We start from the raw sequence: 22,369 nt of genomic DNA, 5'->3' as shown, positions 1-22,369 counted from the left end.
CAGCCGAAAAAACCAGCTGGCGATAAGGTTTTGTTTATTTATTGATACCAAATCCTGACTGCAATTCTTATTCAGAACTCCAGAGCAGGATGACTTGTGATGTCCTAGTTACAATACCAGTAGAAGAATTAAAGACGTGTAAGTATTATAATACACCAGCTACTAATACATGCATAGGCTAAAGTCTTCAGATTGTACAGCTAACATAGAAGACTAATTACGAAATAATATTCATAGCAGTTTATGCTGTAATCTATAGAATATGAGTGGGGGCACTGCTTTTATATTTGAAGTGCTACAGCACTTCCTAAGACATAATACAATATAGAACATATGTCTGGAAGTCCATGCATTAGATGTTGTAGAGGTGAGTTGAAGACACCATCTTTTAAAAGCAATAGTAAAAAAAAATCATTTTTGCAATTTGGATAGGTCAATGGTTCTGTCAAAGCAAAAACAACCAGCCAAGCCCACTCCTATAGCATCTGTATAAACTCTGCTCCAAATATTCATATGAAACATAACCCAAGTACATAAATCTAGTCCCAGTTAGAAATTATTTTGTCCTTGGGTTGCAATTGAGTATTTAATGTTTTAAATCTGCTTTTGTGAGGAAAATGAGTGAATTATATATCTAGAAAAGATTTTGTAGCTGAATATTAAAACCATAATTTTTTGTCGGTTGCATTACATTTAACTGGTTTAGAATATTCTGTGTTCATTATCATAACCCCAAAGCGAAGTTTTTGAATTCGAAACTAGAGACAAATAGGACTCTAGTTTTGCGGTTAGAAGCCAAATGGTTGAGGTAGTGCAGTGCTGTAGTAAAAATTGGTCACTGGGATCTGGAAGGGGGATTAATGGTTTGTATTTTAAGTGAATTAAATTGCAAGTGAAGTAGATTATTGTAATTGCCCATAAAAGTCTAAATGACAGATATAGATGAAGACAACAATTGTTGTCATTAATTCTAAATTGCAATTTTGTATTGTATTCACTTCCATTTTATCCTGTTGTTTAGCAAAACCCACAAAAATAAGTCAGTATGAGCAAATACTGCGAACAGCCTCTTCCTATGTTTTTAAAGGCTGGCAACGTTTTGAAACATTTTACTTGTTGAATTTTGTGGGAAATCATTTACCACCCTGTTTTATAACAGATAGCTTCAGCTTTTGTGTGAAAAAGCTTATGTTTTAGGAGGCTGCAATGGAATTACATTTATCCAATCTATTCTTCTGAGTGTTTATGATCTTACAGTCCTAACTGGCCATTCCAAAGGCAGTCTCAGAGAGCTGATGGCATTTCCTATTCATCAAAACTGTATGCGTTGCCAGGACAGGACTAGCTGATGCTCTTTGCAGGCTGTGAAGTTGTCACTCACCACCTCTACTGCTTGGCAGACAGGGACTTGGGCGGTTGTTTAGGATCTGGCTTCTTCTTTCCTTTGGCAGAGCACAGTATTAAGGGTATTTAATACTTTAAACTCTGTGGTACTTTCCAACTACGGTTGTCAATGATTGCAAAGGCTTTTGAGCTGTGACTGTGTATTCTTCACCCGGTGTTCCCCAGCAGAAATGATGCTCTAATGAATATCCACAAGCATGTCTTGGCAAAAATCTTCACTGTATTATCCTCTTTTTGCTGAAGAGGATAGATATTCAGTTGATTTTCCTCTTTCTTTTAGCTTTGACAGCAGCAAACAGGACATCCTTGGTTTCTTTCATTTTTCTCTAGACTCTGATATTCAATTTCTGCTTGCAGACATGACTTCTGGAGACTGCTAACCTGGGCTTTCCCTAAATATAGCCCTTTCATGCAGTTCCTCTGAGGGGAATGAAAGCTGTACTATTATTTAAAGGCAAAATGTCCACAAGGGGCTGTTTTGGTTGCATTAAAGAGATGTACACATTTCAGAGAGACCAGAACTGACATTAAGAAATAGATTGCCCTAAAATACAATATAATTGAATTGCCTGATCCACTATTTGTCGAAGTATGAAAAATTAAGAAGGCCTAGATGACCAGACATAGATAGACTATGATATACTACAGGCAATTTGCCAGCTGTTCTTCCTCTGGTCTAGGTAGCACTTCCAGAATTCCCACTCCATCTGTTGTTGGCTGTGTGATGGACTTATATAGCAAAGACAGGTGTAACGAGTGTTAATGTTATTGGCTGTTCATACAAATCAGGAAATTTGGAACAGGTCAAATTTTTGTGACTATGTTTGTTCTCTCATGTAATTGAAATATGAAATAGCCACCCTTCTGAAAGGAGAACAAATTATGAACAAAATACAGCATTTCATTTGGCACAAATACATTAGATGTTTTTTTTGTCATTCCTTTCAAAATTTGTTTTCTTTGACATATGCTGAACAGCTATGTGTGGTCTTCTATTGTAATTTCCCCATAACTTATCCCTGAGTGCTCAGGGATATTGTTTAGTAGTGGACAGGTATATTTGGACTTGATGATCTCAAAGATCTTTTTCTACCAAACATTTCTATGATTCTATGAATTTAATTCAGAATCAAATTTTAATTTCTTATAATGAAGCTACTGCTAAGTACTGTAATTGTATGACTCTACATTTCCCACAATAATCTACTTCAGTTTACATGGTGGCTACATATATTTAGGCTTAATTATTGCTTGCTGATAAAATGGTGTTATAAAATAATGGCGCTTGACAGAGTCTATTAGTCTAATCATGACACAAATTGATCTAATCATGCCACAAATGAAGTTTAGTTCGAAACATTTTATTTTATACATTGTAAGTAATGTTGTAAGTAGTAACATTTTGATTTTTGCATTGTGAATAATACTGTTAGTTATTTGAATACAAAATAAATAATTCTGTTGATTCCCATCCCCTGCACCCACCTTCATTTGAAGATTGCGTATTTTATTTCTTGTAGCTTTATAATTTAGGTTATGGAAACTTCCTAAGCTTCTAATGTTCTGAATTTGCCACTGACTCCAAGTGGTTCAGAGCTTCAGTTCTAATGAGGTCAATGAGCATGGCAGATACTTATTAGTACCCTGTGTGAATTAGGCCATACTTTCAGGTTGTTATTTCAACAACCTAATTATATCTGGGTTTGATATTCCAATTTGCTAACTAATACTGACTCTTGTAATGGATAGTATGCAGACAAACTGCTGCTTCTGACAGCACCACTGAGAGCAACAAGCCCAGTTGCTCAGACATCCATGAAAGGAGCCTAACTGACAAGTGAAGGGCAAGAAAAAGAGAAAAAAAAAAAAAAAAAGGAAAGAAAAGAAATGAAGACAAAGTTACCGTCACAAGAAAAAATGCCAAGATGTTTTGTCATGTTGTTCTCTACTGTTATGAAAACAGCACTGTTCTGTATCAGGTCTCACCATCTGCAATCTTCAGGTTAGTGCTTTTTTTACATGCTTATGCAGTCTGACCTATTCCCAGTAAATTTGACTGTGCTGTGCTACTCTTTCTGGCTAGAAAATAATAAAACTCTATAATAGATAAGAGTTATAGTCAGTTTAGAGTATGTGTTTCTATTTCCTAGCTTATTTGAAAAGTTAATGTTGAGCAATTTTACTTTAGAGCTGGCTGGGAATTTTTCAATATTGTTCATCAGAAGATAGCAGCTTAATGCCAAAGTTCTTTATAGGAATGCATCACTTGTGATTAATGTCTCAGTGCCAACGCCCCCCTATTTGATTCAGTTTTGAGATTGTTAAGGTTATAGCTTGACATTTTTGAAACAAAGAATCTGGCTTTATGTGGAAATATGTTTAATTTTAAAGAGTCACATACATTAAATATTGAAAATTATAAGAAGTAAATCTAGATCTTCTGAAATGACTGGTATAAAATTGTTTATTTACCTGATTTTTAAAATTTCTTTTTTCTGTGAACCATTGACATTTTTTTTTCTTTTCATCCTAATTTGGGATAGGAGCATTCTTGGCAACCAGTTCTACAGTGGAAAACTATTGCTGAGGTTTTTCTGATGTTATCTGTATCTAACATCTGTACACTTCTGTTTCTTTTCTGTACTTCCATGATTACTTTTTTACCCTGTCCTTTAGTGACATGCCACTACCATGGGCATGCTGCAGAGTTCTGTACCTCATCTCAACCTCTTCACCTTCTCTGTATCCAGATGGTCCTTACGCACTCTTATAGTCTTTAAGTTCTCTGGTATCTGTTTTTACTGCCAAGTAGAGAGCTCTTGCTGGTTGCATTAGGCTTAATCTTTTCTAAACTTCCATTATGACTTTTTCAAATACTATGAAGATGTAGGATGCACGTGGTTGAGCTGTGCATGCCACATGCAAGCACACAGGAGCATTCTGGATTGCCTAGGATGCATTGTTTCGAGCTAGATGCTGGGATATCTCGAGGGAACCATCTGTGAGAGGTTCAGCTCTTTTGTAGTTTGAACTCAGAGGGAGCATGGGCAGAAGTGATGTGCTTGAGGGTATATACCTTGGGACCAGCTGGGCTGATCTAGCAGTTTATTGCCTTCTGCTGCCTGTGGCCTTGGGTACCTGGTCCTGCCTCTTTCCTTGCACTGCATCTCTTGCTGCCCTGATCCCCTACTGAGCTGACTTAGCTCACCAAGTCAGCAGAAAAACAACCCAGCTGAGAGGAAGAGAAAAGGTGGTAGGAGTGTCACATTGCCTCAGCCACCTCATGGAGCATCAACCTCAGATGGGAATCAGGGATGGGCTGCCTATAGCCTCTTTGAAATGTATCACCTCATAACTCCTGCTGAGTTCTTCCGATGCTCTTAATTTTAGCAGAGATTGATGTTTAGCACATGATCTTTAAAAGCACACATAAAGCTCGTTTGTCATATCAGTCAAGCTACTTGTCTTCTCATACCTTATCATATCTCTCCTGCCTTACTTGCTGCTAAAGTATCAAGAATCTTGTTTCTGATTAGTCTCTGATACGGACCATCTTTAAAACTCTTGTTAAATTCTTGGTTGAACGCAACTCTGTTCTGTTTATCTGCTGTTCATGCTTAGGCGTGATGTAGACATTTGCAGAATTAATGCATTGCCTTTAAATCTCTCCTTAGAACTGTTTCTGAAGATACTTGCATGGGTTACACAGTGGTGTGCTGAGCTCATCTCAAATGCTTATGCAGGAATATACACAGCACGGGAAATAAACAGGAGGTACTGGAGAGTGTATAGTTGCCCAGAGAAGTGTACTGAAATCTCCATCCTGAACTCAAAATTAACTGGACAAGGCCCTAAGCAACCTAATCTAACTGCAAATATGGCCCTTATTTTAAAAGGGAGACAATCTTGTTAGCTCTAGAGGTTTCTTCCAGCGTCAATTGTTCTAGCATGACTTTTTAAAATTATTATTGTTGTATGTTCTCTTTTATTCTAATGGTCTCTTGTTATAAACTTTGGTTCCTTTCCTTGAATTCAAGCTCTTTGAAACCATGCCTCTGTTACTTACATATACACTGTTCCATATTTTGTACCTAAATATGCTTGAAGTAGAACTTTAAATCTATAAATAAATGTTCTTTTATCAGGCATTGGAACAGGCTTCCCAGGGAAGTGGTGGAGTCACTGTGCCTGGATGTATTCGACATGTGTAGATGTGGCTCTTAGGGCCATGGTTTACTGGTGGACTCGATGGTTAACAGTTGAACTTGATTACCTTAAAGATCCATTCCAACCTCAATGATTCTATGATTCGTATAGTCTGCATTTTTTTTTTCTTCCCTGGATCTTTTTGGCATTTATTTTTGCTGTCCCTACTAGGGTTAATTAGAACCTTTTCATCAAAAGTCTTGCTGTGGAGTTGGGTGGGACATCTCTTGGAGGGGAAGTAGTACATAAGGGTAGCTGAATCAGCCCGTGGGTGATATCAGGTGCATTACTATGGAAGCAATTTTGTTATTAGAAGCACTGAATTCAGTTATATACAGGAAAGAGGTGAAAACTGTCAACACTGTTGAGATATCTCTGTCTTGGTAAGTGAATGATAATGTACCACTTCGTTCAAGGATGTGATTGTTCATATAAATTTTAACCCATAACACTTTCAGTATTTTAATGATGGGGAGAAGCAGCCAATATCTGAAGAAAGTGATAAAACCCAAAATTATAAAGTACTGAGCCAGAGTTTGTAACCAAATTAGCCTCTTTACCCTAAGGCTTTATCTCCTTTGCTATGTATTCTCATAACTGTGGCTGGGAAGGATTCAAAGGGCTTGTGCAGTCTCAGCAGTGACCCATCCACATGAACAGCATATGGGGTGTACCTGAGTACCCCAGAAGTATACTCTAGACCTACACAACCCCACTACTTTGACAGTGTTTTCTGCTGCACGGGACATAGCTGAGTAATTTCTAAGGAAAGGGCAGAAGAAAGAAGGGAATTAAAGCTATGGGAGGGTCTTTCTAAAGTAAGACCATGAGGGCTGCTTTAGATGTTGCAGCCTGTGGAAAATAAGGCAGCAGCAAAGGAAAACAACGGAAGGATTTCAATATTTGTGGAGCAACATAGTTTCTTTCCCATCAGCAGCTTCATCTGTTTCAGGTGAGCAAGTCCTAAGGTCAGTAACACAAAGGTGTATGGTAATGCTGTGTTCTGGTTTTAGTGCAACCTTGGTTCTCCCAAGAAAATCTACAGTTTGATCGTACTTTTACAGACACTAGAATTAAGAACATAATGATAATTTTCTTTTTTTTTTACTTCCTACCCTCTCATGCTGTTTTTGTTGTTACAAAATGTTTCAATATTCTTAGTGACTTCTCTGAAGTCTTAGTAGCCAGGTAGTGAAAACATGAGTCCAGATAACATCAACACATAAAGTGAAATAAGTGCTTAAAACTGCATGATGTCTGTAAGAGTAAATAAAGTGATTATTATTTTACATCTGGTCCATTAAATGGCATGTATTGTAATAAACAGCAAAAATACAGTAGTTAGTATTGTGGATACATTGTTTTAAGTATGGTTTTGATAAAATATATCTTGGAACCTGCCTTTCAAAGGATTTTTTTTCTTTTCAGCATAAACTTTTTTTTTTTAACCTTGTAGTTATACAACGCTCTCTTAATTATTCCTTTCGTGTTTTTACACTCTGACCTTTTTCTTTCCCAGTCCTTCTGAAAGCATGTCCTGGTCGGTATACACTCTGCTGACCATTGTATGCTGGAGCCAGTTGATACCTGCTATCATTCTTTCAGCTTTTCCTTTTTCTTGGAGGCTTCCTCTCCATCTGCCTTTTATGATGTTCATTCATTTTTCTCTTTCTTTTCACTAGGGAATCCTATAAAGGTATAGTAAAAGAAATATGATAAATTCCTTCAAGTAGATAATTTAAAATGAGTATCTGGCTTGGTTGGTAAGTGGACAGGAAAAAAAAAAAAAGTAAGTTTTTATACATCAGAATGCACCTGGTGCAGTCTTAATGCAACAAGAGAAAACATCCCCCTGTACTTCTGGGAGCAATGGGCAGCCTTCAGCTCCCTCACCAATAAATCTGGCTTCAGCTAAATGAATTTTGTGTTCCAGCACTGTTTTATCAGTCCCTGAGGTTAACTAAAACCATTGCTTTTACTGCTGTTGCAGAACTTTATACTTTGTTTTGAGCCAAAAGATTGCAGTTAACTATGTGCGATGATGGTGGAAAGTCAATCTCTCTTTATGCATCTTTTAATCTCACCTTGAATTATCACCAGAAATGTAGTTCAAATCTGTTGTCTCTTCACTAGCCTGCTTATTTGCGTGATACCCAAATAGACAACCCTCTGGAGATTTCTTAATTGTTTATTCTCAAAAAATGTTAAAAAACTGTTGATCATTTTTTGCAGCCCTACTACAGTATTGTTTTAATGGGGAAAAAAGTGTGGAATTATTCAATTGAATGTCTTCAACACTGATACATACTGATATATATGCTCATATATGTAGCACCTAAATAAAAGATTGGAAGATAATTAGCAAAGCTAGTCCTAGAATTTCTTTCTTTTTGTTTGTATAGTCTTTTTCTAATACTTCTGCTTCTAATGCTTCCCAAAATTTCTCCTGCTTTGAATGTAATGCTTTATTTCCCTGGGCTTACAATTTCCATTGTTGCAGGTAAATTAGCAAACAGGTTCATTGAGGCAGTTTGATAGAATTCTCTCAGCTTGCAAGAAGCTCATTGCAGAAGAGAAAAGCACATATCAGACCTGCTGCTGACAGTTGTCATGGAAGTGGGAGGCATGGGTTATCTTCCACAAAATAAGCCTGTTCTTTGGAGGCTATAATGAAGCTGACCTTCATTAGGCTTGCTGTCTTCGCTGATAAGGGATGATTGGTAGGAATTGAGAAAGATCTGTTTTGAGGAGAAGGAATCAAGAATAAAAAGTTTCTACCAGCATCTTCACTTGTCTTAGGAAGAAGAAAGGTCTGTTAGGGTATCTGTCCCTGCCAGGAACCAGGGAGAAGCTACCAGCCCTCTGTCACTATGGAACAGGCAGGGTGCTGGCTGATCAGCGGCCAATGTCAGCTTAAGGTACTACTTCCCATTAACTTACAAAATTTGAGCTGTGCTCAGTTTTCAACCCACATGACCAATGTACTACTGGTACGAAGAGACGAAACTCCATTTGCTTCTATGGACTGACCCACATTTATGCTGGTGCTGAATTAGGCAAAATGTATTCATTTCAGCTTGATCGCAGAACCTTTGATTAAATTATGTTTTTCTCTATTTTCTCATGAAGGGCTACATCTGGTCATGTAGGAAGAGCTTGTAACAAGACTGAAACATAAATTATTTGATGAACTACTTAGGACTATTCACTCAATGTGTGATAATCCTGTGGACACGTTAACGAGCAGCAATTCTCTGATGATTAAACTGCTTTAAAATGTCTTTGTACTCATATGTCATTAGAATGAACTTGGCACTTCTAAAACATCCATTATTCATCGTGTTCCAGTGTTGCATCTGACTGTGTATCACTTTAATTTCACTCACTTAACAAAACAATCTATTTATTATAATAGTTTGAAACATTTTCTAAATAATAACCCCTCTAGTTAAATATACAGCATTACTTTAGAAGTATAGTGGAGCAAAAAATAATATCCAGAATTGTAGTGACATACTTAGGGCATTCAAATATTCTAACTAAAACTAAATGGATGTTTTAAGAAAACCTTTATTGAAATAAGTGATACTGTTATTTGGCAAAGAAGGATAGGTAAAACACCTTGCTGAAAGCACAAGATTGAACTTTCTTTCTGAAATACAGTGAACATTTTCTCAGTCATCCTTTTTCACACATTTATTGTCCTTTTCACTCAAGAAGCAGAAAAGAACAGACTGTTATTACTGCGAATATGAATACTACTTGCCTTTTTTTTTAATGGTTGTTTCCTGCTTCACCTCTGTCTTTTCATTCCACAAGTCCTGGGTCCTTCCATACTTTGTGAACCCCATTAAATCCTACATTAGCTTTGTTCCTTTTGGAACCTGTGTGTGATGCCTATTCCAGAAGTGCTTCTCCACTTCCTAACAAGTCCCTTGAGATGTATCTCAAAGTATCAGACTGCTGATTGACCCCATGTTTGAAGATTTTTGACTCATGGGCTGCATGGGCACCATCTCCTGTAAGCAAAAGATGGCTTTTGTCAGCAGAGTTAGACAGAATATCAGCTAAATGGACCACTTGAAGAAGTTTCCACAGAAACACATTTTCTTTTCAGTGTAACCAAATGAATTTCTGTTTGAACTAGTAAAACTCTGGTAAATAACAGTTAGCTGATAGACTCATACAAATAAAAAAAAGCTTTATTCTCAGAGTGCAACAGAGTCTTGCAAAAGATGCACAGATATGTGTTGACTAAACTTTTAGTTGTTAGGTTTTGAAAAGCAATTTGGTCTCTTAGTTTTGCTTTAAAAATGCTTCTTGGGCTTGCTGGGAAAATAGTGGATAGTCAACTATGCTTTGCTTATTTCTGACAGATTTTTGATGGAATATGGTTTTTTACCTGCTCGGATTTGGTCTGTTTCTGAAGTAGGATGTTTGAATAGTTGTGGAAGGTTTACAAATGCTTTCCTACTAAGCAACAGAAGCAGAAAGTTTTTGCTGATTGTACTAACTCTTTCAACAGCTCTTGGTACAACAAGAGTCAACATATTGATGATTAACCTACAGAACTGTGGTCTCACATTTTTACGTTTCTGTCTCTTCCTCTGAATCACGGTCCTTCTTTGTTCATAGCCCAATAGATAAGAGTTGGTTTGCAATAAATTGGGAATTAATTGTAGGGAATTTCTACTGAAACATTTCAGATCTGTATTAGTAAATAGCTTTTTTCATCAATGTTTCTTTATAAAATGGCAGTTCATGGAACATGATATTTAGTGTGTTATCTAGGGCAGTATCAAAATTGAGTTAGTGATGTCTCAAGCTTTTGAATGCCATTTTATGGTCAGATTTCTATGGTAAGCTTTTCCTTTCAACTAACATTAGTAGTATATGTGGATCTATTGCTATATCTTTGGCTACATTTAAGTGTGAATCAACCTATGGAAAACTTTAAGTTGTATATGGAAATAATTCTAAACTGTTTAATAATAAATTGTTATTTACAGTGCAAGTAAACTGCAGTTTCAACAAAATGCTAGATAAGGACTTAAATAATTACATTAATATATCTCTATTTCTTTAACACACAGCCCCTGTTCTCCCTGGGGCATATCAACAAAGCCAGTCCCAAGGATATGGATACATGCACCAGACCAGTATGTCATCCATGAGGTCCATGCATTCACAGCCTCATTCAGCAAGTCTGGTGAGTATTGAATTTGGGGAACAATTTTATTTGGTAAGCAATATCATCAGCTGTTGTGAAATCTTTTAAATATGAATGAATTGGTTGCCTTGGATTATATAGTGGTCTATTTGACCATCTTAGGCCTAAGCGTTAAGTAATAGTCCTCATGTATAAAAAAGATTAAGTAAGGGCAGTGGCAAGAGGTTTTTATGTCAGAATGCATTTAAAACCCAAACTCTTTATGATCTCCAGAAAGCTGGAGAACCTTTGAACTGAATCTTCAACCTGCTAAAACAAATAGTAAGTACTTGGACAGTATTTCACAGGCTGAGCTTTGTTATACTCTGTGACAAATTGAGGCTCCTAGCACTGCGTGAAAACCACTGATCTCTTAAGAGAAGTCTTTCGATTGAAACTTATTTTAATTTTTTAAAATTTTTTGATTTGCTGATTTTGTACTTGCAGGCTTTGTGCCTATCCACATTACTTGTCTTTGCTTCAATAAAGCTAGCTCAGAATTGATATTGGTGGTCCCTTCCCAATTCAAGAGTGATGCACCCACTCGTGCCTGATCCAAATTGAGTTATTGCTGGATGACTGAGAAGAAGCTTTATCACGAAATGATGACTGTGGTTCTTAGTTGTGGGTGATTGGAATGTAAAGGTGGAGTGACTATTTCATTTTAGAAGTAGCTGTCACGGAAGGAACGCTGAGTGGGTGTTCAGCTGGGATTTTTAGGAAATCAAGCTTCTTTTTTCTTTCTGAACTCTCTATAGAAAATTTTGGTTTAAATGGTTATAATGTTTTTATCTTATCACTGCCTAGTGATTTCATAGTTCAGATCCAGTCATGTTTTACCTTAAAAATATTGAATCGTAATTTTGAATTTTAAACTACTTTGAATGGAGCTATATTTACTACCTCTGTCACCTTGAAGAAGTATTTAAATATGAACCAAACTTGGAGCTTCCTAAACTGAAAAAAGCTGTCTTAAAGATTAGCTGAAACTTGCATTTTTATTTGAGACTGAAAGCTGTGACATTTTATGTTATAGAGATCATGGCGTCTGGGAGGTTTGGGTGCTTTCAGGCTTGTCAGTTTCTCAGCTGCTTGGAGGTTGAGGGGGCTGACTTGTTCGGAAGTCTGGGTTCCAGATACCTGCATCTTTGGGTGAGCCAATATCCTGGGAAACTCTTTGGACACCTGCATGGCAGCTGTGAGGCAGCTGGTAACTGGCATCAACCATTAATTTCCAAGGTTACTGCGAGGCATTTGGGGAGCTGGCTGCTTTCCAAAAGGGCCAGAGTCCATAAAGTGGGAGACTTGGAAGCCTGGGCTTTATCAGCACATTTGCTAGTCAATGAGGAGCAAAGTGGCCTTCCAAATCCAGCAGATAGAGAGTGGAGATGCCTGCAAATCTTGAAGTGTATGTAGCAGCCTTTGTAGCTATCTGGACAGGTAGATGGCTACTATTTGCCTGATGTTTCTCTCTCTGAGTGACTCACTTGTTGAGATACCTCTTGAAAGAATATCATTTCTATCATCTTGAGAATAATCAGTTCCCTCTCCTTCCAGAACTGGGAATGCAAAGCTAATAGGTTAAGGAAAGGAGCAAAGTTAAAGCATTTAAGAAAATGAAGGATTGACTGAGTTTCTCCTTTCAACAGAATTTCTTATTCCTTTTGAGAAACTGTTGTCATTTGACATTCTTTTAAGTGATAATAGCTGTTTATGATGGAAAAAATGAAACAGAAAATGCCCTAGTTTGAATGTATCTTGTTGCTGTTAAAATCTGAGTGGGTTTTCTTGAAGACAGTAAGACCCAAACATTTCCAGAGGGAGAAAATCAGGGACTGCTGGCTTGATGCTGACTGCTAACTTGCCAGGCTGGTGAGAAAGGCAGAGTGTGATCTTACCACCCCCAAGGCAACGATTCTGCTCCAAATAAGTCATCTCTGTGCAGCTTGAAACCTGACATGCTCCCTTATTTTTCTGCCTTCACATCAAAAGACTCTTTAACTTATGCAGTTTATCCAGGTGTACTGGGCATGCTGCACTCAGCAGCTGGGATGGCACAAAGGGTTCCCAGTGTGTGCTAGGGGAAACCTCTGTTTGGGGTTGTGTTTAAGTGTGGTGATTCACACAGACCGGAGGTGGAAGGCAGCATTGGAGTGCTTTTCAAATGTGGTGCGGACATGCCCTAGGAGACCTGACTAACTCAGGCAATTTTAAGTTCATTTCTTTTGGCTACTTGTTTGATTCTGGGCTTGGAGAAGTACTGCCAGAGATGCAACCTTGTCTGGCTAAACCAGGCAGAGGGGAAAGGGAAGTAGAAGAAAGTAAGAAGGTGAAGAGGTGGGACGAAAGAAATCCCAGTCTGAGCACTAGTCTTAGAACACAAGCACTAGACTTAACTAAAAGCAGTGCAAGTGACAAAGTCACATGTAAGTGCCTTTGTAAGGCAAAGACATTTCTAGGGTGAGAGTGATTGAGATCCCATGGGTTACATCAGAGTGAGGATGATTGGAGAGTTAACTGCTGTAGTAAAACCTAGCCCTTTTTCGCTGGTTTGTCGTGCTGTTATGAAATCAGGGTTCCCAAGTGACATGAGTTAATTTTATAACCACATACATTTTCTATACTGAAAAATAGAATTATTTTCTTTTTTTTTTTTCTTTCTTTTTTTTTTTTTAAGTTTTGAACATGATCCTGCCACAGTAGCTGAGTAGATTTTTTGTTTCTGGATAACTTGTTCAATTTTCTGATTCTGAACTTTTGCTTCCTTTCTGTGAACAGTTCTGCATAATGAGCTTAATTAAATTGTTGCTCAGAGTACTGAATGTTTTATAAGGGACCTTTGAAGTCTGTTTGTCTCTTTGGAAGATAATAGAGGGTGTTCTTACACTTTAGATAACTGAAAGTGGTGGTAGGAAACCAAAACGTAGGTTTGCAAATTGGCTTTCCACGATAGCTGTTCTATGTGAAGGACACTGCAACAGGTACTTTTCCTTGCAAGGAGCAATTCATAGAATAAGTATAAACTGGCGCATGAAGTGGAACTATACATCTGTCAGCTCGCATCTGGCTGGGTAGCTGGGAATACGAAAGCTGGGCTTCAGTATTTCATATGGACAAGATGTACTGTTCTGTCTAAGCAGTAGCTGCAAGTTAGACCTTTGAGGAGGTGGGAGTTAAGTGAGTATTTGACTGTTTTAATTCCAGCCTTTTCTTATACTGTCTTGTGCTCTCAGTACCTACTAATCTCACTACTGACAGAGGAATAATTCACTAAAATACATTTTAAAAATCTCTGCTTTGAGTCCTTTAAGAATTGTAATTCTCAATTATATAGCCCAGACTACACTCTGAAGTGATAATTAGGCATTAAATGCTAACAGGATTATTATGGAGATTTCTCCTGACAGCCATTTAGCACCTAATTAGGTGTTAAGGCCATAAATTTAGGTTTCTCAGCAGCATTTAGGGCCCTAATAATTTTTTTTTTTTTAAAGTTTGAAATTATCAGCTTGTCTTCTCAACTGTGCCACCACAGTGATGTAGTCAAGCTGCCTTAAAGGAGACAGCAGTAGTATGTCCTATACCATGAAGTTCTTCAGATGAGTGAACATATTTCTTGGTGAGCAAAAACTTCTCTGTTTTCTCTAATTATACATTAGTTTGATAAAACACTTGATCTCTTCCCCAGTCTTTGCCCATTTAAGGGACACATATAAGTGTGGCTCAGAGGAAAATCTGTTCTCTACCTTATGTCAGATATTGACTTACTACAATTTTTCTTAAATGGACCATTTTTTGAAACAAATGCTTTAAAGGACTAACTACTGTTGAGCTTGTTGCAATAGCACATATTTCACTTTTTTTTTGCTTGATTGTTTGTTTTTTGGAGTTACTTTAAAGGCACAATAGTGAAATTGGTTGAAATATTTGGAAAAGACCCAAGATTCTCAAAGGCAGAAACCATTCCTTAGGGTCTTCTGACTGCTAGTTTTCTACTTGGTGAATCTTTAGGGAATTTTTGGTGATGACAGTGAAATGGTAATTTGTAAGTGGTGAGGTGGAATGTCAACTTCAATGTGTTAGAACAAGATTAACTAGTAAGATAACAATAATGATCCTTATCTTCTCGTTGCCCAGAGTTGTAAGACTAAACCCTCAGATGTGGCCAAGCTTTGACGACTGTGGATGGGATTAATTTTAACCCTCTGCAATGAGGTTTCACGAATAAAGTGTGCTTGTCATTTCGTGGAAAAATTATGAATATGAAGACGCCTTTGTGTATCTAAAGTTCTCTGAAATCGCTGTTGGGTAGAAGCACTCTGAGGACAAATCCCAGTCCTCCAGCTCCAGCTCTGAATAAAAAGAATACTTATTTAATAACCACATTGGTTATTGAGTGTAAACTTCTTTGTTTCAATAGAACGCTCCTGATTAGTTTCTTCCATGTAGTGCATAAACAACAGTGCCTTTTTTCATCACCTTCCACGGACACTTGGAAGATATTAAGGAACCATCAAGAAACCACATACCTCTGGCTGAAAATTATTCTGGGTCATACTGTGTAGGGCAGCAATGTTACAGAGAACAATTATAAAGAGCGAGACTCAAATACAGTTCAGAGTAGACTTGTCAGGAAAGATAGTGGTCTCCAGTGTTTAACCAGGAGTAGATTTGTAGGTAGTTCTTAATCTGCACTACCAATGGTAAAGGCAGAATCAAGACAAAATGTCTATTTCTAGCATGGGAACAGTAATAATGAGTTGTTCTATAGTGTTTGGATTAGATAATCCCACATTTCCAATTTGTGACAAACGGCCTACTCACTCTGTGTGGAGGAATCTCCATCTTTTCTGAAAATAATACCATTAAAAATCCTCAAAAAACATATATGAGATGGACTAAAACTGATCCAGAGTTGTTTTTCTCAGTTGGGAAGCAGAACAAAGTTTGCTGTCTCTAAAGATGTTCAGACCATAGTACTAGGCATTAACTCAAACATTGGTTTTACCTTTTTTTCTCTTTAAATCATTGTACCAGAAAAATTCAGCTAGATAGGGTGACACATCAAAAAGTGCTGCTAGGGAAACTGAATATTATCAGTGATGCTTGAACTGCTTTTGACTTCTGGTGAGAGACAGGGTAAGAAAAAGAAAGTGCTCATGGGAATTTTAAAATGTGCTTGTTTTCTTTTGCATTAAGATACAAGGGAAGACTGTTCCATCTGAGTTTGTAAATCCACTTTGCTTTCCAGTAAATGATTGCATTTTATTGGTTATGAGTGGAAATACGTACTCTATTTAGAAAGAAAATGGAAATCTTGGCTTGCAGTGGATAGAGGTGTAGAGAAATCTGGCTTAGCTAATGATAGGCCTTTGTGTTCTGTTTAGAACTGTATTTTGTCTTTTATCTAAATACTAAAATGAGTATTCTAAAGATTAATTTTTCCAGACTCTTTTCATTAGATAATAATATATTCCTAATTCTAATTCGAGGTAAAATGCTAATGAAGTGAAGGACACTCAGTGAAATGATGAAGTTAATGGCCTGGATGAAGACTGTGTTTCTTTTCTGTGGTGAAGACACAGGAGAAGCTGTTTGGGAATCATGCAAATGGGGAGCAGAAGCACAGATAGCCATGGCTGGGTGTAATGAGCTGTTGCTAGTGAAAATATAAAACAACAGTTGCAATATTTCAAGAGGCGGTAAATGGCTTGAAATCTGTTTGTATGAGGATTTTGAACATACGTAGGTTCACAAAAATAGTTATTTTGTTACGCATAAAAAGGGGCTGTATTCACTATATTTGACAGGGTGGAGGGTGCGTTATTTCTTTTCAACAGGTAACGGTTGATTTCTCTCTGCCTTGCTCCCTGTGTTCTTATTTTCCTGCTCTTTTAATTTTCTTCGTGCGAAGAAGAGAAGAAATCCATCTGTTTAGTCTTCCGACTTTACAGCCTGTTTTCTTTCCTTCAACAGAGAACATACAGAGCTATGTATGACTACAGTGCTCAAGATGAAGATGAAGTTTCCTTCAGGGATGGTGATTATATCATCAATGTGCAACCAATTGATGATGGCTGGATGTATGGCACTGTTCAGAGAACTGGGAAAACAGGAATGCTTCCAGCAAATTATATTGAGTTTGTTAACTAATTTTTGTCTGTAGTCCTTTGAGCTTTATTATGGTTTACTCAAAATCTAACCTTTTAGAAAAGAAGAATCTTTTAAATGTACATGTTCATTACTTTATCACTGCTATAACAGTCTGCATTCTCACTCAGAATACAATTTAGAGTCCCTTAAATGAAAAGTAAACAATCAACAAGAAGCTCAGAGCTTTGACAACAGCATTTCTTGCGATAGTTCTCCCTCAAATTGAGAAACATATGGAAGCCCGGTGCTGCCAATCCTAAAAAGATTTCAGTCAATTAGCTGTAAAAGGGAAATAGCTTTTCCCTACACCTCAAAGACATTGTTTCTCTTATAATAACAATGATAAAATTGATTCTCCTCTTATGGCACTCTGAAGTCACAGGAGGTTAACAAACTGAGTTTGAACACGTCTTCAGATTGTTATGAAGATGTTTAATGTTTGAACAGTTAACATCCTAATAAAAATAAAAATGTTGAGCAGATATTTCAATCATTTGAAATACTGGCAAATAATACGCTAGTAAAAAAAAACAAACCCCCCTGCTGCTCAGCAGCCTTTACATAAACTGACGGAAAAAAAATCCTGATTCTTGCTTACCCACACTTATTCCCGGATTGTCATTTTCTTTTGTTTCCAACAGTAACCTCTTCTATCAGCTTTGCTTCCTTCCCAGTTCATCAGTTAGATCCATGCCTGAATTTGTGATTTTACAGTATCTTTTCCACAGAAAATTCCTTGCAAAGACTATCTAGAGTATAAAACTTGTCATCTATTCTGTTTCCTCCCAATAGCACTTAGTATTTAAACAGAAACTTCCATTAGGGCAGTGTACAACCAATACTTCATGTTCCTTTACCTTCTGCTGTACTGCTGTAAATAAATATCCTGTGTGAGACCCCAGTGCTGTGCAGTCGCACAAAGCCTGTAGTCACCTTCCTCCTACTTACTTACCACAGGTAACTCGCTTAATGGCTGCTTTGCTAATGAGCTAATGTACCTAACCCTGCTGCGGAAATACTTGCACCCCCACTGAGGAGTGGAGGAGAGCTCTGGTTATTGTAGTGCATTTCAGCTCAATGGCCTGTTGCTTCAGTTTTCTCCAAAAATCTTGGTGATCCAACAGTGGGTCGTACGCTTGCCAAATGATTAATGATGGAGAAATATTGTTTTCTTTTTCTGATTTAATCTTTCTCATAACTGACACTGAGAGGAAAGTGAACCAAAACAGAAGTCCAACTTACCCTATGCCGTCATGCTTCAGTTTAGTCATCTGTAGAAAACAGTAAAAATGTTTTGCTGATGTACACACACTATTTGCAGTTCATTAATTTATGATCAGAACTGAGACATCCAAGTCTCACGCTCTGAGGCTAAGCAGAGGATCGAATAACTAGTGACATAATGGACCTGTACCAAGGACTGAGTTAGCAGGTTTGTGTCACAGGGAAGTTGCTTTTGCTTTGACTGACTGCCAGGAGGGTGCCGTGTTTCCTCCCAGGCAGAAACTCTGGGAGGATAAACAGAGTTCACGTCAGAACTTACCATGAGAATGCATATACGTGTAAGGAAGAAAATGGTTTTGCTAGTAGGATCATTTGTGGGGTTCAGACGTGCTGGAGAAGATAATTTGGGGGTAGCTCTCAGAATGTTGAGCCTGTGCTGGCTTTCTTCCATTTCTGAAATTTTAAAAGCAGAATTAAATATAGAGCTTATAGACAACTTTTAGTTTCGCAAAACAGACGAGTCTGCATTATCTATTTAAAGAATAAAGAAGGGAGGCAGTATGGATTTGTTATGTCAACTGAAAATGGTCAATGCGAATAGCTGCTAGTTTTATTTTTTGCACAGAATTAGGAACTGGAAAGCTTGTGCAATTTTTATTTAGGTATTGCCTACGTGGGGCTGATCTCAGCTGCCAAAGACGGTGGAATGACTGCATTGGGGGAAAAAATTTAAAATGTTCATGGTTGTGGAATTGTCTGTACTTTCTTGTCAGCTACCTAATTTCAAGGCTAAAGCTGACCAGAAGCATCTAAATTCCAAAACTATAGTTTAAAAGCAGGGGTGCGATACTGTAAATAAGCAGACTGTAGGGGTGACAATGCTGTAATTTTAAAATTCTTGAAAGTTTTGCATATAAAGCTGTTGCTGCAACTGATCCTTATGCATCACCAGTGTCTTCCACATCAAATTAGCAAGCTTTGCAAGTCAAATGTGATATGGTAAGCTGAGCTAGAAGCTCTGAAACAAGCAGTCTGCTTCTGTGTTGGTTTTCATCACCAGCCATCAGCAGTAAGGAGAGGAACCCCATCTTAGTATGGCTGGCAAATTTTTCTGATGATGCCTGGGGCAGAAGCTTGCTGCTATGCTGATCTATTAGCTATGTAATGCTGACAACAGTAAAAACAAGTTACCAGTTTGTTAATGAGATATGAATAAAAAGGAAAATATAGGGAATAGATTTATTGTATGAAGTTGCAGTTTTTAGTGACTTATGAAAATGGTAGCCTTCACCTGTGAATACACTAGTATTCTTCCTAAGTGAGGAGATGGCTTGCAATGTTGAACACTGTATGTATAGTGAAAAGTAAATCAGAAAATGAGCATTTGATGACTTTAGAGAACTATTTTATGCTAAACAATGGAAATAAAATTTCCTTTATGAATTTTGAATATTCATTAGCCTGGCAGAGCAGTGAAAGCAATTTGCAAAGTAAAAAAGGTCAAGAAAACAAAACAGTATGTGAATTGTATTTCTCTTGAGAATGCTATGTCAGCAGAATTAAGATATTTTTTAAGTTACTCATTCATGTAGTCAGGTGTTTATGTTGTACATGCTTAGTAATTCATGTTCAGATGGCTTTTTGATATAAAACAAACTTTAGTGTCATTATGCAGCTTTGTTCTAAGCAATGCTATCAAGGACCCCAAATTAACAGAGCGTAATTATAAGAAATGTTTTTTAAGATATAAAGTTTGTAAGGTAGGGAAAGGAAGTCAGCTACTAAATTGTGCCAGCACAGGTTTTACAAGGCATGTGTTGGAGCCTATTACATGCAGTCGGATATAGAAGTGAACAGATGTTATATGCTGTCTTGTCACCTTTTAAGTATATATTCCTTTTTAACATAGCATGCTCCCCTCACTGTACTTTCTTCCTGTAAGCAACAGTTTTCTGGGGAAAGCTTTTAAAAAGCCAAATTTCCCAATATGTTCCAAAGTTCAGGTTGGAAGTTCACACATTCCCATTCTAATCATTTTAGAAACAAAGAAGATACAATATGCTGTAATTTTTGCTAACATGAGTATAAATGTAGAAAACAACATAGAGCATATTCATGTATATATACAAGAACAAATGGGTGCCTTGCTTTTCATTATGCTTTCTTGCCTGTCCAATCTTCATTTTCTAAACAAAGCTACTTATGGATACTGCAGTTGTAATTTTTCATTATGTAACATTAGCATTTAATCTTGATGAAACAGGGTTTTCTTGATTACATTTGACATACCATAAACCACTTCAGCAGACTGGGATTTGACAGGGAATCAACTCTCATGGATTATATTTTTGACAAATGTGTCCCTATCAAGTGTTCCTTGGGGATACGGAAGGTCTCCAATACTTGGGAAAGGTAATAATTCTTGTTTTTATTGTACAGTGACGGCATGTCATCTTGTACAATGAAAAAGAAATGACAAATACAGAAGTCTTTGACGGAAAGTGGTACAGGGTAAAAAATGTTAGATTTTAATTATTTTGATTACTACTGCATTTAAAATACAGGATATGCTTTAGTCAGTAAATGTTTAAATAATGTACTGAAACAGACAAAAGATGCTATTGAAAGAAGATCTCTAAACTGGTGTGCTGGCAGATGCAAAGTACTGGTGAGCTGTAGAAGAACATATATTTTTTAAATGCTTCAGTGATTTTCTCCAGATTTATGCCATAGGAGCCCCATCTCTCCTTTTGAAAGAAAATCTGAAAGCTATATTTCCTAAACTGCCTGCACTACAACAGTATATTCAAAGGAATTTCATATGCTTCTTGTGTCTGATAAATAAAATTTGCATATTGTACTTAAGTTGTAATCCAGTTGTTGTTGACATTTGTTTAATTATTATTATTTTAGGGGGGAGATAAGCTATACTGTAGCATTTCAATCATGTGTATTTAATGTTACTATTAGAAATTGCTAGACAGTTGGAAGACAGCAACGACTGTATTGACATTGATTAGCATGATTTGGAAACTCTCTCGGCTGCTGGTTTTTGCAATGTGATATAAAAAGCAAAAATGAACCACTGTGCAGTTTGTCTTATATTTGCTTTAAAGTGCATAAAGTTTTAGTTATGTTGGAAAACTGTACTGTATCTGGGAGTATATAGTTATGAAGGTAACAATTGTTTTTCAAAGGACAGATATACTTACTCTTGGATCATACGATGTAACATCTTAATCTGGCGTTTTGTTATGCAGAAAATTAACACCAGCTATTAAAATATATTTTAGTAGAAATGCTTTAATTCCTGTTTCTTCCTCTACACTGTGAATATTCAAGCCTTGGTGGACTGGAGCAACATCATGCTGCCCAAAGTACTAACCTATGCAAACTAGTTCACATTTCAGTTGATGTCACAGTGGATGTAACATAAAATTTATTTTGCATAACATTAAACGTCATTCAAATAAAATATTAAACCCAGCACTATGTATGTATTATATTCATAAAAAATACTCTTCAAAGCTACCATATCCAGTAATTTAAGCCATGAAAGATGTATTTTGTTGGAACTAAGGAAGCTTTGAGTTTTCAGACTTAAGTACAATATTTAGCACTATTATTCTTCAAGCTGGATCTCAGAAAATACTTTCCTAAACCACCATTTTATTTCAGAAGCACCCTCTCCTCAGGGGGTTGATTTGCTTTTTCAGTCTGTATTTTTAATCTTTCAATAGAACAGCAAGGTACTTTCCATGCCCTGTTTTTAAATAAGCAAAGTTAGTAAGTGAAGGAGGTCTGTTCATTTGACTGATACTGGTTTGCTGGTCTTTGAATGAGCGTTTGGTTAGACACGCTCTCAGTGCAACACCAATGAAAACAAACTGGATTACATGCTTCTTTAAGGCAATTTTATACAAAATGTGGTTTTGGGGTTATTTTTATTCACTTACACAAGTATATTACTCTTACAACATTATAAGAAATTTTACATTAAAATAAAATACATAAGTATTCTGGAACTGCACTGCCTGTAGTTGAAGAAGGTTATTATGCTTAGGGACATGTATTTATTTTAGTGTTATATGTGGAGTCCAATGGACTGCATTAGAATCTTTTAATTGTGTTAGTTTGAAGACGGCTGGTAACAATGAATGAGGACAAATGGCA

The 22,369-nt window shown here is 36.9% G+C and overlaps 1 protein-coding gene across 8 annotated transcripts in view; it reads left to right on the top strand.

Annotated features, from left to right (window-relative positions):
- Positions 1–22,105, top strand: part of NEBL (nebulette) — a 257,190-nt gene extending 235,085 nt beyond the window's left edge. For 5 of the 8 annotated variants that reach the window (XM_054057767.1, XM_054057766.1, XM_054057770.1 and 2 more), the window contains 2 exons: positions 10,704–10,819; positions 16,796–22,104. In XM_054057767.1, the coding sequence (XP_053913742.1) occupies positions 10,704–10,819; positions 16,796–16,972 (293 nt within the window). In that variant the 3' untranslated portion in view covers positions 16,973–22,104. Of the gene's footprint in view, positions 1–10,703; positions 10,820–16,795 lie in introns of all 8 variants that reach the window. The other 3 variants (XM_054057765.1, XM_054057771.1, XM_054057772.1) reach the window with 3 other exon arrangements.
- The last annotated feature ends 264 nt before the right edge of the window (positions 22,106–22,369 follow it).

Source organism: Cuculus canorus, chromosome 2 (genome assembly GCF_017976375.1).
Source record: "Cuculus canorus isolate bCucCan1 chromosome 2, bCucCan1.pri, whole genome shotgun sequence".
Classification (NCBI taxonomy): domain Eukaryota; kingdom Metazoa; phylum Chordata; class Aves; order Cuculiformes; family Cuculidae; genus Cuculus; species Cuculus canorus.
The sequence above is the reverse complement of the archived record's forward strand: the minus strand, read 5'-3'. Positions and strand labels throughout refer to the sequence as shown.